We start from the raw sequence: 18,097 nt of genomic DNA on the forward strand, positions 1-18,097 counted from the left end.
CAGTGAGGTAAGATCTGAACCAATTGAGGGCTGATCCTGTGACGCCCACCCACTGCTCCAACCTAGCAATGAGGATCTCATGGTCGATGGTGTCAAAGGCGGCTGTGAGGTCCAACAGGACAAGCAGCACAGAATCACCGGTATCTGTGAATCTGAAGATGTCGTTAAAGACCTTCAGCAGGGCAGTTTCAGTGCTGTGGAGAGGTTTAAAGCCAGATTGGAAAAGCCCTAAGATGGCGTGATCCTCCAGGAAGCACTTCATCTGGGACTCGACTATTTTCTCCAGTACTTTAGAAACAAATGGGAGTTTGGAGACAGGCCAGAAGTTGGAAACGACTGAGGGGTCAAGGTTTGTTTTTTTTTCAGGAGAGGCTGGACAGTGGCATGCTTAAAGAATTTTGGCACCACGCCAGTGGATAAACTACTGTTTACTATGGCAAGAATGGACGGACCTAGAGTAGGAAAAACCTCCTTTAGTAGTCGAGGGGGACCACATCAAAGGGGGAACCAGAAGGTTTCAAGCTGCACATGACCTGCTCTAGAGAAGATAGAGTGATGGGTTCAAAATGGTCAAAAGGAGCTACAGATTGAGGTGGGATGGATGGGTCATGAGTTGGAGGGGAAATGAGAGCCCTGGTGGTCGCAATTTTTTCCACAAAGAAATGTAGGATGTTGTCGCACAGCTCAGTCGAGGCTTCCAGAGGTGATGGTTCAGTGAGGTGGAGGACAGAGTTTAGGGTGGAGAAGAGGACACATGGGTTGTGAGAGTTTGAGGTAATTATATCAGAGAAGAATTTTGATTTAGCAGCTTTTACTGTTTTCTGATAACAGCACCAACTCTCTTTAGTATTTGAAAAGAGACCTGCAGCCTGTCTTTCCTCCACTTGTGCTCCGCCCTCCTACATTGCTGCCTAACGGCCTTGGTGTCGTCACTCAGCCAAGGTTCTGCTCTGAGTTTTGATTTTTTGGTTTTATTAGGTGCAACATGATCCAGAGTCTTTAAGCAGACAGAGTTGAACTGGGATGTCAGCTCCGCAGTGGTGGTGAGAAACACTGGGGGCTGAATGATCATTTCACAGTTATAAACATCTGTGAAACGTGCGGCAGTGAAGTGGTTAACGGTCCGAGTGCGACGTGCAGGAATGCACGACTTGGGAGTTAGACGGGGGAGGGTGAATTCAAACCGGACTGGCATGTGGTCTGAAAAAACATTATCACCAATAACAAGATTATTAACAGTCACATCATGAGTTAAAACAAGGTCCAGTGTATGTCCATACTCTTGGGTGGGACCGTTTACATGCTGAGTTAAATTAAATGAGTCCAATAAATCTAAAAAGTCCTTAACCAAGGGCTTCTCAGGACAGCCCACGTACAAATTAAAGTCACCAATAATGAAAATATGCTCATATTTTGGTGTGATTTCAGCCAAGAAGTCAGAAAACTAATTTATGAAATCCTTAGACCGAGGTGGACGGTAGACGAGTGCAAATAACGTCGCAGGTGAATGTCCGAGTTCAAAGACGCTCAGCTCAAAGCTGGCATGGGAAACTGGGATGGGCAGTTGTTTACAGTCAAAAGTTGATTTGAATATTGTTAATAATCCACCACCGCCTCGGCCTGATGGCCGCGGGGCGTTAAAACACAGACTGTTCGGTGGCAGTAATTCCGTCAAGGCGCTGGACTCACCCGGAGACATCCAAGTCTCTGTGATGCACATAAAGTCCAGATCGTGCTCTTGAAAGTAGTCCCTGAGGATAAAAGTTTTGTTGGTAACAGATCTTGCGTTGACCAAACACATCCAGATATTGTCCAAAGTAGAGCCAGCAGCGGTGGAGTTAGCGTGCGCTAATGGCTGCAGGTTTTCAATAACAGCCCCTCCAGGTCGGTCCGGGCTGCGCACCGGCTGACAACTCCCGCTGGGTACCTGGTCCGGGCACACGGGAAGCTGGAAACCATGACCGCCAGCTGAAGAGGAAGATGCAGCGTGCAGAGCTTTCAGCTTCACCAGCTGACCAGCACGTTTTCCCCGGCGTCTGAAGCGAGATCTCCGGGCAGGGAGGTGAGGAGCGCAGCGAAGGTAAGCTGGCATGTCCGCCAGCAGGGGGGGAGGAGGGGGGGGGGGTCCAGAGGTACACTGATAATGGTCAAAATAAGCGACTTCAGTGACAGAAAAACGAAGATCCAAAAGTTGTTGTCTGTCATACACCAGCAGAGAGTTGATGTCACAGATGTGAAATGCAAAAAACAAAAATAATCCAAACACCATCAGCAGAGGTGGATTGCAAGCCATGTACACGGGCGCCATCTTACCGGAAGTCTACTGGTTTTATAGTTTGACCATTTTGAATGGAAACTAAGATTTGATAGCTGATAGCTACAGACTCATGTTCGGGCTGCTGTTTAATATAACATATTATTTTACATTATTAGTGTTTAGTGTATACCTTAGATCCTCGTATACTGTTTATTTTTATGCTTTATATTTTTGCTATTGTTGGATGTAACTGGGACCTTGAGTGCACAGTTTCATTCCACCTCATGTACACATGTGCTGCAATTGACAATAGAGAACCTCGAACCTTGAATCTTGATAAAAGTGAAATTATTCCTAACCTTATCGGACGATGCTTGGAAAAGAAGCCCAACATTCACAGCTTGTTCCCTGAACGCACCTTCCTGGTGATTATTACTGTTAATTTTTTGACTCAGAATCCAAACCAAGTTCAAAAGTTGAATTTGACAGAATTTGATGCACTGTTCAACTTTAAAAATTGACAAGCTCAGTTGAACAAAACCACTGTAATTAAAAAAATCAGTCACGAGATGTAATGTTTAAAGCTACAACTATAATCACATTGGCACACAAAACTGTTTAAAAAGGAGAAAAAGAGTGCTGTGCCACTTAACTAATTAATCATTGTGGTTAAGCAGGGTAAAAATTAAACATTAAGGCCATTGCTGTGGGCAATTCCTTCCCCACAGTGACAGCTAATTAGGAAGTTGATGAACACCAGTGCTGGGTGATATCCACGTTCCTCTGGTGCCCTCCTCAATAGACCATTCAACAGTACTTAGCTGCCAATTTTCATTGCCTGCCTCATCTCAATAATCCCGTGTCCACACTGAGCAACCTATGAAGGGACGCCTTGAACTAAATGATATGTTAAATATAATTACTGGTAGCCATGGTAAATAAACAGTGCTGGAAGTGTTGCAAGTGCATGAGCACAAGTCTACAGGGGGCTCTGACACGTCAGAATTGGAAGTCTTAATTGTAAGTTTCGGCCTCCCCATCATCATCACTCCATCTTCTCCCCCCCCACCCCCCCTCATTTTTTGTGCTTGTCTTTTTTAATTTTGCTCTCAGGAAAGACAGTGATTACCCCTGTGCCGACGTGCTGCATAATGGTATCAGCGCCGCCAACAGAGCAGTGAATTAAATTGTATGTGCAGCCTCTGTAAAGCCTTGATGAGGGGGGCAGATGCCTTTGTGGTGTTATCATTATAACACAATGGTCATGTTGTCATCAACCTTGCCATCTCTGGTTGAAAAGGCATGATTGTGTGTTGGGGGCTTTTTCTCCTGTCCTCCCACTGCCACCTCCCCCCACCAACCCGGCCGCCCCGCCCCCGGCCGATTCATGTTGAATAGGAGCAATTTTCTAAGAGCTATGAAATCACGTAATAGGTCCTAATATGCAGCTGCTTGGCACAGTGAGGCAGCCTCTATTAATGTGTAAGTCAAACACAATATGTGTTTTGGCTGGAGAATCATTGAATACACGGTCACATGCCAGATTTATTCAGATGAAAATCCACACAACTGTCACCATTACAAAGACAAACTATTTGCTCCATCTTTTGACATGTGGTGCCCTATTTCAGATTCTGTCTTCACTAAAGTGGTCATATCAAAGCATTCAGCCTGTAAGGAAAATCGTTTTGGAAAATTGAATGGTGGACCACAACATTTGAAATGTATTTGCACGACTGGGAAACAGACTCATTTTCAAGCAGAGGCTGCAGCGGCACCACCACCGGTGGAACGACGGTGCTGTGTTGAAGGATGGTTGAAGTTTTCAAGGGTTTGCTGGAAACTGACAAACACGTGTTGTTATAATTTGTTACCTCGCCCTACTCTTCCTCATGGGTGGAAGAGTAGGGCGAGGTAGAAGTTTTTTATAAACATATACATCCTGCAAGTCATTGACATCAAATTTTACCACTTCAAAATGATAGTGATAATTATTTAACAGCATTCTGATATTTATCTCACTGGGTGAGGGTGCATTAAATAAAGTGACATGTACATATGGAGACATTTTTATATCTTATATATTATACATATGATTGTTTGAACCTTTAAGAGCTTATTATACACAGCCTAGGTGCGTAATAAATGGTCTTTTTTTGTTTGTTTTTTTGAGTATTTGTTTTTAATGTTAATTTAAACCAAATAACAGGAAAAATATGGTTAACTTTAGTAGAAAAATGAGATCAACAAAAAGGAGGAACAAATGATCTCGTAGCTCACGGCAGATCCAGGCCAGATGAAGGACGACACCAACAAATACAAAGTTTCCAGCAAATAAGTCTTTCGTTCAATTTTTCTTTAACAAATAAAATAAAAACTTCAATTTTAACACATGCTGTCATTTCTCAGGATTTATCCATTTTATTTATAGATTTTAAAACTTTAAACTGGGACAAACACTAAGAGTTAAAGTCAGACACTATGAATCCCATCCTAGACAGAAATCTACTCACCCTGCTGGAACTCAGTGAGTTTCTTCATGGCCTCGTCTCGCTCCTCCTCCAGCCTCTTGCACTTTGAACGAGAAAACAGAGGATTATCTAAATAAACATTTAGATTGTCTGCAACAGGAGCAAGAAGAGAAATCCAAAAGAACATCTGTGTGTAGCAGCTGGAGCCATGATATGCAGGACGAGTCGTTTTTACTTGTGTTTGTTCAAAACCAGCTTCAGTCCGAGTACATTTATAATAACTCTGCTGAGAACTGGATGAAGGAAAGTGGATTCATCTGAGTTTTCTTTTCTTGAACCCTGCACAGACACTGCAGTGAACTGTTGTTGCATCGCACCATCTTTCTTATCATTTGTTGATGAGGTGTACGGACGGCCTGTTGAAGCGACGACACATTAACGCCTGACACTCCACATATTTTGGACAACGCTCATTTTCTGCAGCATTTGCACCTTCAGTCCACACACAAACTAACTTTTAAGTTAGAAAAATAGACTTTTAAAGACTTTCCATGGTGGATATTTTTAAGTTTGTTTGTAGCGGGCCTGTGTAGATGCAGTTTTTCAGATAAAAAGACATCGCTGCCTGTTTTGTGCTTGCCCACAATTCCTCTGTTTGTGTCACTCTATTCTGATCCTGCTGCTGTTTAACTGATTGTGTGCTGAAATAACAGAGAAGAAACGAAACATTATCAAAGGACAGAAACAAGATTAGGGAGATTGTTTAACCAAGCTAATAATGTTCTTTCTGGGACTTTTGATTTTTAGGTAATTTGGACATTCTAGTGGCATGGCAGGATTTTTTAATTTTATTTTTTATATTTTTGTTAGAGAAGCAGAGCTGCACAACGAGCTGCTGCTTCAAGCTGTAGCAACAAGAAGGTTGCAGGTTTGACCTCCAGCCTTTCTCCTCATACATGTGTGGGTTTTCTTCAGACGGGCCCCAGTTCTCTGAGATCCAGAGAACAAGCAGGTAAAAAAAAAAAGCATGGATGATGTAGATAAAAAAATTAACTGAGAAAAGAACGTGTTTCAGATAATATCCAGAGAAACGTAGACTGGGTCTTAAACAGGACATAAAACAGGTGACGCACCTCATCCTCCTAGAGCGTTTAGAGTTTAGAAACATTGTTTAGAATATTTCAAGTATGTGCGAAGGGTTTAAAATGCTTTAATATATAGTTATAAATACTAAAATAAACTAATCCTTACTACATGTACTACTATTCCTACTTTGCAGTTTTTCACTAATCGCTGGTGTTCAGGGTACAGATCACCCACGATTAACGAGGAACTACTGTATTAATATTTTGGATTACTGTAACTCTGTGTATGTGTGTGTGTGTGTGTGTGTGTGTGTGTGTGTGTGTGTGTGTGTGTGTGTGTGTGTGGGTGTGTGTGTGTGTGTGTGTTGGCATCTCATGACTACAGGTTGTTCAGAACGTTGCTTCTTGTCTTTTAACACAAACAAAGACACATGAAAACATTTGCTGGCTCCCTGTTCATTTTAGAATTGATTTAAAGTTTCATTGATGACCTATGACCCTGAATGGACAGACTCCTGCTGCAGCCTTATGGACCCTCCTGATCCCCTGGATCTAAAGATCATTTGCTTTTATCTGTTCTGAGGTCCAGGCTGATCCACAGAGGTGATCTTTTCATCTGTAGCTCCTAAACTGTGAAACCAGCTGCCCCTTCATATGAGACCGACCTCAACTCTTGCTGTTTTAAATCTCATCTTAAAACACATCTGGTTTTAATGCAGGACACTCCACATCTTTGCATTTTTTAATGGCCTTGTTTTGGCTTTTCACATTAACTGTTTTATTTTTGTTTGTTATTATTGTTGTTGTTGTTTGTCATTGTGTTTGTACTGTTTATTGTTTTATGTGCAGCACCAACATCAGTCATTTTTAAATGTGCTTTACAAATAAATTGGATTGGAGTTGATTAATATTCTGTAAACTCGTGGCCTCAGTTCAACATTTACATTAAACTGGGACCTGGTTATGAAATAGTGTCAACATTACAAACCAGACCTGACCATAGAATAAAACATTTGTTTGTATGGCTCACTACTGTTTTAATTCTTATTAAAAGTTAACCTGAAGAGTAAACAAACTACAAATGGTTAATTTCTTAATGGAGTCAGCACTTACCATCATGGCTGCTGTCTTGTTCTTGTTCTGCAGCTCTTCATACTCCTGCACGGCTGTGGGGAGCAAAGGATGCCAGTAAGCCATCTTTAGCACAAATGTCAGTGAAGAACAAAGTGCTCACATGTTGTTTTAAAAAAAGATTGAATGGAAAGTCGTGCAGCATGTGACAACTTCTCACCAGTCATGCTGGTGTCACTCTAGAACACTCTGAGTCTCTTTCTGTCCTGTGCTGAAACAAAACGGCTTTCTTTGGTAACGTTTCTGATCTCCATCAAGCACACGTTGTAAAAATATTTGTTGGGGTGAATTTTGGATGTGCATTTTAAGGAAACCAGGATGTTTTCTATTTTCATACTTTGCTGACCTGTAAAAGTCAAATAAACCCCAACAAATCAAAAAGCACTGCCTCTCAGCGAGCAGGTCCCTGGTTCAAACCCCGGTCCAGGGGCCTTTCTGGGTGGAGTTTGCATGTTCTCTCCGTGCATGTGTGGGTTTTCTCCGGGTGCTCCGGTTTCCTCCCACAGACCAAAAACATGCATGTTAGGCTGATTGGTAACTCTAAATTGTCCCTAGGTGTGAGTGAGAGAGTGAATGGTTGTTTGTCTCGTTTGTCTCTATGTGTCTCTGTGATGGACTTGCGACCCGTCCAGGGTGTACCCCGCCCCTTGCACAGTGATTGCTGGACATGGGCACCAGTGACCCCCGTGACCCAAAATGGAATAAACGGGTAAAGATAATGGATGGATGGATGAAATCAAAAAGCAGAAAAACTGTCCTATAATTGAATATTCAGATCAATTCTTAAATTATACAGGATCAACATCTACAAAGCAAAACATTAAGTAGACCACCAGGTAAACCGTTTCTTTAAACCATTGACTATAGGGTTATTCAACTGGTGGCCAGCGGGCCATTTCTGATCCGCAGGTGACTTCAATCTGGCCCACCAGTGACTTCATAACAAAAAAATAAATAAATAAATTGGGGGTGGGGGGGTTCTAGGTTTGAGTTTTGGGTTCTGTTTATTGCATTTATGATTTAATGCAATAAAACAAATTTAAAAGGTAACAGATCATTGAAATACTTGGTTTATTTATATAATGACTTTAATCGCTGGATGTCCGGCCCCTGAGCTGCTGGCTTTCAGAAACTGTGGCCCCCTGAGCAGTTTTATTGAATAGTCGTGCCATAAACCATTAAAACATGTATTTATTTAAGTTTTAAGAAATTGTTAAAGGGCTAACATACATCCAATTAAATATGCATTTTAACTAAAGTATTAGTTAAATGATAATTTGTGTTGAAAAGTGATGATTTATTTCACAAATTAAAAGTCCTGCTTTGTCTTTTCTTATTGATGGTGGAAGTATCATCACTGAAGCACCTGTATTACCTTTCAGCTGTTAATCTTCTGTATTTGTCACAGTTTTTACAAAACTTTCTTTACAGCTGTGGAAAAACTTACAAAAACCCATAGCTTTATTAACAATGGAGTCATAACCTTTTTGTACCAGTAGATTGTACAATGTTGAAACCATCCATCCATCCATCCATTCTCTTCCGCTTATCCAGAGTGAGGTTGTGGGGGTAGCAGCATAAGTAGGGAGGCCCAGACTTCCCTCTCTCAAGCCACTTGGTCCAGCTCCTCATCTATGGTCATGAGCTTTGGGTTGTGACCGAAAGAACGATATCACAGTTACAAGCGGCCGAAATTAGTTTTCTCCGCAGGGTGTCTGGACTCGGATAGGGTGAGAAGCTCGTTCATTCGGAGGGACTCAGAGTAGAGCCGCTGTTTCTCCACATCGAGAGGAACCAGTTGAGGTGGCTCGGGCATCTGGTTAGGATGCCTCCTGGACGCCTCCCTGGCGAGGTGTTCCGGACACGTCCCACCGGGAGGAGACCCAGAGGAAGACCCAGGACACGCTGTAGGGACTATGTTTCTCGGCTGGCCTTGGAATGCCTTGAGATTCCCCTCGAGGGTGGGAACGTAGATCAACCGGTAAATTGAAAGCTTCGCCTTTTGACTCAGCTCTCTCTTCACCACGACAGACCAGTACAGCGCCCGCTTCACTGCAGACGTTGCACCTATCCGCCTATCAATCTCTCGCTCCATTTTTCCCTGATTCATGAACAAGACCCCAAGATACTTGAACTTGATACTTGGGGCAGGACCTCCTCCCTGACCCGGAGAGGGCACTCTACCCTTTTCTGGCTCAAGTCCATGGCCTCAGATTTAGAGGAACTGATCCTCATCCCGGCCGCGTCACACTCAGCTGCAAACCGCTCCAGTGAAAGCTGTAGATCACGACCTGATGAAGCCAACAGAACCACATCATCTGTAAAAAAAAACAGAGAAGCGATCCTAAGGCCACCAAAATGGATCCCCTCAACACCTCGACTGCGCCTAGAAATTCTGTCCATAAAAGTTATGAACAGAATCAGTAACAAAGGACAACCTTGGCGGAGTCCAACTCTCACTGGGAACGAGCCCGACTTACTGTCGGCAATGCGGACCAAGCTCTGACACTGGTCGTACAGGGACCTAACAGCCCGTTACTTAATATTAATAATAATTTAATCTTGAAACCATTTTACAAAAAATAAAACACTCATAGACTACAAATATATTTTGCTGAGTGAGGAACCAGCTCTACAGCTCAGACTTAGCAGTCAAAATGTAAACATATTGTTTGTGTTGAGAAGCTTCTGATTTAATTTTAGCTCTAAAGATTTGTTGCTTGTTCTCAACATGCAATAAACTTGATTTTGTAATATGAATGATTGTTGTGCACAAGTTTCTCATCACTGCTCTTATCTAAGGACAGACCTTCAAGGTCAAATCTGTTGTCTTCATGGGCCAGACCCGGATCACCAGTCTGCTCGATTCACTGTTTGAACATGTTTCTAGTTTCTGCAGTTCTTCACTGACGTTGCTTACATTATGTAGACCACAGGTGTAGACGTCTGTGTCCTTTGCTTGCCTTTGGCTCTGCTGCCATGTTCAGGTGCACATCATCCAACACTGACAGGTTGATATGTTTATATGAAAACAGATTTGCCTCGTTACTCTCAGAGCTCAATTATTGGACAAATGCACACAACTTCAGCAAGTGTTTACTTATCGTCTCTTAGCAAAGTGTTTCCAAAACTGTCCCTGTTAACTCTGCAATCTATTATGTCCCTGTGTCCTGATTCAAGCTCAGTAATCCAGGAAAAAAATGTAAATGTTTCTACCTGGATTATTGAGCGTGAATCAGGACATTTTGAACCACTTTGGCCATGATTGCCTCAAACCAGTTTGAGTTTGGGCAGGTGGCAGAGGAGAGGGCAGACTACAGGAACTACCATCATCAAACTGTTTGATCTACTATGTGTAGGTGACTGATATAATTTATATAAGACCGAGTTTGAATTCGGCTCCTCGGACTGATGAAGTCTTTCGGATGAAAGACAAAACGTTTCAACAAAAAGAAACCACCCAGAGGACCTGAATTAACTTTGTTAGATATTATAAGGTCATCTTTTAATTCAACACTTGCTCTTCTCAAAGGCGGACGTCTCCTCCTCTTCCTCTCTGCTTAGTTTTTGCTCTGTCCTGTCTGTGAAACTGCTTTAGAGACTCTCTTCTACAAATCTTCTGAATCATAACTATGGACTTGGATTTGGTCAGTTGGTCCCTCAACACAATTGATAACCCAACAATTTTCAGTCAGGTCATCTGGACAGTTTCTTTTTTTGTTGTTGTTGTTGTTGTTGTGCGGAAACGTTTCACCTTCCATCAAGAAGGCTTCATCAGTCAAGCAATCGCGCAGCACAAAACTGATTCTTCCCCCAACAGCTTACTCAAAAGTGGAACAAACCAGTTATGTTGGTGCTAAGATGGTCTCTTTGGCACGCCCCCTCCTCCGGTGCCGGCCCTCTTCCTCATCGGCAGTCATGTCAAACTGGTTCAAAACCAACAAAGTCAACAATTGATAACATTTCTTTGAAGAGAAGACAGACTCTAAGCGAGCCGATTTGTCCTGTTGGCACGCACGCAGCTGGATATCTCATCGACTTTGAAGACTTGGTGACGTGTCTATCTCTGTTGTCATCTGTGGATTTTAAGGACACATTTATAATTGGATTTATGATAACTGGTTCTTGCTTTTTGGATTCGGCTGGTCGCTGGTTTATCAACAAACAAGGAAGTCGTCGGCAGCAAATCTGGACCTGGTCAGGCTACCTGCCTTACATGATGGCTTGATTTGTGCCTCGAGCACCCAGACTCTTGGCAGAATGGATCAGATCTCAGGGATTATTCTCAGGCATGTTCCATTGGTATGGTCATTTAATGTGGACGTTTCGAATCCGAGTGGACCGACACAGACTCAAGGTAGATGTCATTAAAGTTCTGCCTGCCCCCAAAACAATCATGTTTATCTGAATTTGGCTCCCTGACTGGCCTCGACAGGCCATCTTATCTCAACCCGCCTGGAGGTTTTGTAAACTTGATGCTCTAACCCCTCCCTCTCCTACTACTGAGGAATTTCCATGGATTTTTCAGAGGAGCCCAGCTGAAGAAACATTCTGTCATCATTTCAGGACAATGGATTCGTCTCTGGTCGTCCTCGGCACGTCCTCGGAGTGTGCTCGGAGCTCACCTGAGGGAACTATATGAACTGAGTGATTTTATCTGAACTTTGCAGTGCCTCTGTGTATTGTCTCTGGCTGCTCACCGCCCTTGTGTCTCCAACCCCCCCTGCACGCATAATGTCGGCATCATTATGTGCTCGTGTGCAAGACTTTTTTCATTATCACACTGTTGACCTTCAAACAGAGGTTAAAAGTGTGTTAGGATTTTTTTGTCTCCAAACCCTATGTGTCATTTTTCACCACTTTTTATTGTCTGTCCAAACAGGTCTCACTTGTAAATGAGTCTTCAAGGCTCAATGTGACTTATCTGTTTAAATAAAGGTTGAATGAATGAATGAATGAATGAATGAATGAATGAATCTTGTAGTGCACCAAAGTTAAATGTTTCAGTTTGGTTTCCTAATGAATGCCTCTGGGTTTTGCTACCTGATATTGAAGTTATATCTTTTTTACAGTCAGGTTTCAGGGTTGCCTAACATCTTTAATGTCCTTCTTCAGGCAGTCGAGGTCTTCTGGACTCTGCCGGTGTAATGACGTCATTCAGGTTGACCACAGGGTTGTGTGTAAAAGAACAGTCTTTCTCAACAGCCTCTAGTCGAGCAAGAATAAAGCATGGGTAGACTTTAGTTTTGACAGATTTATCACTTTGTAAAGAGTCTGTCATGTCCACCAAAAACATGAAGGTCAAGTAGTTAAAATCCATCCATTTTTCACTTGCCTTTAGTCATAACAACTGAGTCAAATAATCTGTTGAGGAATATCCTACAATAAAATCCACCCACTTCTGACATCATATGGCCCTATTAGGCACTTCCACAAAACAATTTCCACAGAATGACCACAAAGACCTTCTTTCTTTAAACAGTCGGAATGTTCATTAATCACTGAGCAGACCACATCCTGCATAGACGTGCACTTTCAGAAATGAGCTTTGTGAAACCAACAGAACTCAGTCATGCTGAAACGAGCTCAACACATCAAATGTGCGACAGATGTACACCTCACATCATTTTCAAAACACAAATAATAACGTAGGTTTTTTAGCAGCTCTTCTTATGGTCAACCATTTTTTAAACTAAATGCACAGTTGCTGTGCATCATCATAAGTCTTTTTGTTTATGGAGCAGTTGTTCCATCTTTTAATTCTGCAGTATTCACACATTGTATGTCATCACTGCTCTACATGCTTAATGTGCTTATTGGCTTTTCACATTTTGACTGTTAGGGCTCTGTTTTCACCTCAACAGGCAGCTCAGAGGCACAACAGCAGTGGGCGGACTTCAAACCCCTAAAAACTTCATCCATCCATTATCTTTACCCATTTATTCCATTTTGGGTCACGGGGGTTGCCGGTGCCCATGTCCAGCAATCACTGTGCGAGGGGCGGGGTACACCCTGGATGGGTCGCAAGTCCATCACAGGGCCACATAGAGACAAACGAGACAAACAACCATTCACTTTCTCACTCACACCTAAGGACAATTTAGAGTTACCAATCAGCCTAACATGCATGTTTTTGGTCTGTGGGAGGAAACCGGAGCACCCGGAGAAAACCCACGCATGCACGGAGAGAACATGCACCGTGCTGCGCCACAAAATACAATTAAAACTAATTCAAATACAAATGTGATGAAGAAAACATTGAGCAGCTCTTTGGAAACAGTGGTGGACAGAGGTTAACTGATGTGTTAGTGGTTCCTTTACCAGGAACAGATATTAGGACATTCTAGCAAAAAAAGGTCCAAAACAGTGTGATTTGAAAATTGATTCAAGTTACCCCAAGTTGCATTCAGTTGTGGTTAGAGACAAAAAACAAAATGTTTGTGCCTGTAGTGCTGTTCTGGAGGAGTTCAAGTGTTTTGGTGTTTTGTTCACGAGTGAGGGAAGAAATGGGGGGGGGGGGGGGGGGTTGACTGACAGACTAGTGCAGTGTCTGTAGTATTCCGGTCTGTTGTGGTGAAGAGAGAGCTGAGCTGTAAGGCAAAGCTCTCTGTTTACTGGTCAGTCTACGGTCCTACCCTCACCTATGGTAAGGATGCTTCCTGGGCACTCTGAGCATGTCCCACTGGGAAGAGACCACAGGGAAGACTCAGGACACGCTAGAGAGACTATGTCTCTCGATTGGCCTGGGAACGCCATGGGGTCCTCCCAGAAGAGCTGGAAGAGGTGGCTGGGGAAAGATATGCCTGGGCCTTCCTGCTCAATCTGCTGCCACCGAGACCTGACTTGGGAACAAGCGGAACATGATGGATGGATGGATGGATAGCAATAAATTAACAAAACTATCACTTTGCTCATTCATGTCCGATATGAATAAAAATGATACCAGCAGTTAATATTAATGTTTAATGTTGGTCACAGGTGGAACATGGAGTGGATAGTATTTTTTGAGGTGGTACTAGTTACCAACAGTGTGAGAACCACTGATCTACACCATCTACAACAGGTAAGATACTAATTCTTTGACACTTTCATCACAGAGCCCACTTCTAAATGATCAGAATGTCCCTTTAAAGTTAAAGACCAAACCAAGACAGAAGAAATGTTCAAACAGAGAGCAGGTTCTGTCCAACCTTTTTAATGTTTAATCCCCCGCTGACTCTACGTCACCTCACAGGAGCCGTATAACAAGCTCAGTCTTCATGGAAACGTCTTGGATCAGTAATTAGCTCTATAACTGTCAACATTTACCCTCACACATAAAGTACATTTTCTGATCAGTTTTAACTCTAAGTGAACTTTACACTTCTGCTTTATAAACTTTTAGTTTGTCTACAGGGTGACGTGTTTCTAACAACGCTGCTGCTTGCAACATTCTTTCTTGGCATACTTCAGCAAGGCGGAGCGCAGCAGCAAACAGCCGTCTGCTCTGAGAAAAGCTGAAAGTAGGAAGAGACGGAAGAAGCTGCTTTTAGACTTACCTTGGTTTGACAGCTCTGTAAAGACACTCATTTTATCCAGCTCCTCTGCAGCCATGGCGAGAACAGCTTTCCCTCCAAAGTTCAACGGTCAAGAATTGGAGTCCTGTCTGTGACACACCTGCCTCAGGTAAACAGGCGTAGATAAGGAGGGGAGGCTCTGCAGTTCAACACAACGCTGCAATAAAAGGCCCAGACTACACAGGAACAAGAAATACATTCAATTCTTTTTTTCTTAGGATTTTACAAGATTTTCATTAAAAAAAAAACTGCAAAATAATCAAAAACTGATTTATAGTTTGTACAACTTTGCAGTTTTTGTAGTTTTCTTCAGACTGTTCATTTTGGACAGCAGCACCAATAGATGGTTCAGTCTGAGCTCACTGGGAGATTCTGTATGAAATGAACAGACCAGTTTGTTCTTCTCTCACAGCAGCGACTCAGGTGTTGAGATCTTCCTGCAGAGTCCTAGTTCTGTCCAAGTACTAGTTCTGTTTGCTTGAACAAATAAAATGTTTTAATATATTTTCATAATTTTTGAGGTATATTATCTGAGGTACAACTAGTCACACTAGCCCCTCCCTATGCAACTGGGTCCTAGATTTCTTAACCAACTGGCCCGGTTTGTGAGGATCCACAACTTCTTCTCCTCCACCATAACCCTCAGCACTGGCTCCCCTCAGGGCTGTGTGCCGAGTCCTCTCCTGTTCACTCTGCTCACATATGACTGTGCACGTACCCATCCAGGCTGTCATTTTGTAAAGTTTTGCAGATGATACAGCGGTGGTGGGATGCATCACAAACAATGATGACCCCACTCACCCGGCACACACACTTTTTGCCCTGCTCCCCTCAGGAAGGAGGTTGAAGAGCATTAGAACCACTAGACTGAGGAACAGCTTCTACCCTGAGGCTGTTAGACTCATGAATCTCTAACCAGAACAATCACTGTGTAAATATCACTGTAATGCCACTTTAATTGGTGATGTCACTTTATTTGGGCTGCTGATTTCTTGCTTTTAAGCTTCTATACTCATACCCATAGACATACATACGTAGATGCCCCATTGAATGCTGAATCGTACGGCGACGTTGCTGCCATTTTAAATGTGGCTGAACTGCTGGTCATTTAATACAAAGAAATGGACTGAACTTTATAAAGCACCGTTCTACAAAGTGTTTTAAGTTGATGCCTGTCATTCACACACACTAATATATTAAAAAAATAAAAACAAACAGGCACCAAAGACAACATTTATAACTTTTTACTGCAGATTTATAGAGTTAAATGAGGTAAAAAATAATGAATGTAAAAAATATAAAACTGAGAAGTGGTGCTGTCATATGCATTTATTTCCCACCTAACATGAGCTACACCAGCATGTCTTTTCAGTTACGTCTCCATGAACTTGGTCCATCCAGCCTTAGTGCTTCACTGTTCAGCATGATCTGCCTCTAACCTGTGCACTTCCTTGGTCTTCATGCTGTCTCTGGCTCAGTGATTGCCTGAACTACTTAGAGGTGTTGTGTTGATTCCAGGTGTGTACTGTACTGAAACCTCTCACAGGTGGATCCTAATGAACTCATTCTGTGGCTTCTGAATGTAACGGCTGAGGCTTCAGAGGGGCTGAAAACATACGCACACATCACATTTTCTTATTTTTTTAGAATTGCATTTGTTTTTTTCTTTTAACTTCATTAGACTGAAGTATGTTGTATAGACCCATCCTTAGTGATCAAATCGAAAATCCATTTAAATTACAGATTATAAGAACAAGACAAATAACGGGGGTGAAGATGGTGCCCCGGCTCTTGGACCAGAGATCATTTTTCTTTTTACTGAGTTTAATGTTCTGGTTCATGGTGTGTAAGAAATAAAGTATTTATATATATAATTTATAATAAAGTATTCCTTCTGAGGGAACATTGACTCAGTGTTGTCTTGTCTTTAAATAATTTTTATGGACGTCTAAATCAATGGACCGTTTATTTTTACGTCAGCTGAGCAGCTGCCATGACGTAAATACTCGTTTTAAACTGGAACACATTCTCCCCAAATGGAAAGATCCACTTGTAGTGAACTAGGCCTGAGGTCAAATCCTGACCTTAAGGACCTTATGGGACAGAAACTGTCATTTCATTGATTTGAATCCAGAAATACAGGTTGACCCATCCTGAGACTTTCTTTCTTGAATTAATCAAGTGAAAGAACACTACCTTCGATTATCATTACTATTTTACAAATGTTTGATAATCAAATTGTATTAGTTCAAACCATTTTAAATGTTGAAGTGAACTACTCATTTTTAAATCAACTGTGAAACAGTAATAACGATTTTTAATCCTCATTCAAGTGGAAATCAAGTTGGAATATGTTACAGAGTAATGATTCAATTTCTTGATCGTCTGTTTGAAATGAGCAAGTTGTGGAAGTTGGTCAAAGTTCAAGTTTCGGTCAACTGCAAGTTTACTGAAAAAGAAATGTCATGTTTAACTTTTATAGCAAGATACTAGAGAATTGACTCCACGAAGTCTGAGTTCTTCATAATATCTTCTGTCTGTTCTTAAACAATCTTAATCTTTTTCCTTGACTTTCAATAACCTCTTACATCACAAAACACACCTCTGTTTTGGTCCATCGACCAATCAGAAAGTTCTCAAATGAACCGGAAGTGAGCTTTTTTAAAAGGTGCAACACTTCCTAGTTCACAGAAGTTCTGCAAGAGGTTTCCAGCTCCAGTCGAAGTTCTGGAGAGCTCAGTAGTTCTGAGAAGTTCTCGGCAGTTCTGGGAAGAACGCTGAGGAGAACGCTGAGAGAATGCTGTGAGTTGGTTCCGAGAGCAGCAGAGTCCAGAATGCTCAGGACATCTGCGACTAAGCTGGACGAGAGAAGTTCAGAGGAATTATGAAGTCTGTTCTGGATGATCTCACGACTCCGAACGGTTCCCTACTATCCTTACGGAGACGCTGAAAAGAGGCTTGAAGTGGAACTTTACGCCGGAACTGACATATCTTCAGAAAGGTAAAAAGTCGATCTTCAACCCAAAGCGTACCGTTGGGTTAAGCTGGTCCAAAGGAGCGTGCTGTTCTGGTTAAAACAGACAAATTCCCTCACCCATCTCTCTCAAGATAAACTTCATTTTCCATCTTTAAACTCTTCTATCTGCTAGCAAATTAATCCAGATATTTTTCAGAAATGTCTGTGGTGAAGCAACGGAAAATCATGGCCGTATGGTTTTCCTGGTTGTAAAGCTGATTAATTATGTTGTTATTGAAATCATTTTGCCAAATTAATGTAAATGTGTGATGTGTTTAAATCGTTTTTAAATAAATGACCCACTGTCGTTGGTGAGTCAAAGATAAACACGTTTCCGTCCACATTTTATTAAATTCAATGCACGTACATTATACAGTCCAGAAAAATGAAAGAATCCGTTTAATTTATGAATATATAAGCAGCATATGTTCATCTACACACTGAAAATCATAAAGATTTAATTTATTCATGAAAGCAAACAAGACTTCTGCCTTTGTACATTTAACTTATATAGTTCTTAGACAAATAATAAAGTTTGTAACTGTAAGAGGTCACAATAAAGACAAGATGAAACATTTTCC

General features: G+C 41.9%; 1 protein-coding gene across 1 annotated transcript in view; it reads right to left on the reverse strand.

The window, feature by feature from the left end:
* Window positions 1–14,585, reverse strand: part of shtn1 (shootin 1) — a 129,743-nt gene extending 115,158 nt beyond the window's left edge. Inside the window, exons 1-3 of the mRNA XM_037687960.1 lie at window positions 14,483–14,585; window positions 6,927–6,979; window positions 4,771–4,831 (exon numbers count right to left, since the gene is read on the reverse strand). Of these exons, the coding sequence (XP_037543888.1) occupies window positions 4,771–4,831; window positions 6,927–6,979; window positions 14,483–14,537 (169 nt within the window). The 5' untranslated portion in view covers window positions 14,538–14,585. The remainder of the gene's footprint in view (window positions 1–4,770; window positions 4,832–6,926; window positions 6,980–14,482) is intronic.
* Window positions 14,586–18,097: the final 3,512 nt, after the last annotated feature.

The sequence above is a fragment of the Nematolebias whitei genome, chromosome 1 (assembly GCF_014905685.2).
Source record: "Nematolebias whitei isolate Nwh7 chromosome 1, NemWhi1, whole genome shotgun sequence".
NCBI lineage: Eukaryota > Metazoa > Chordata > Actinopteri > Cyprinodontiformes > Rivulidae > Nematolebias > Nematolebias whitei.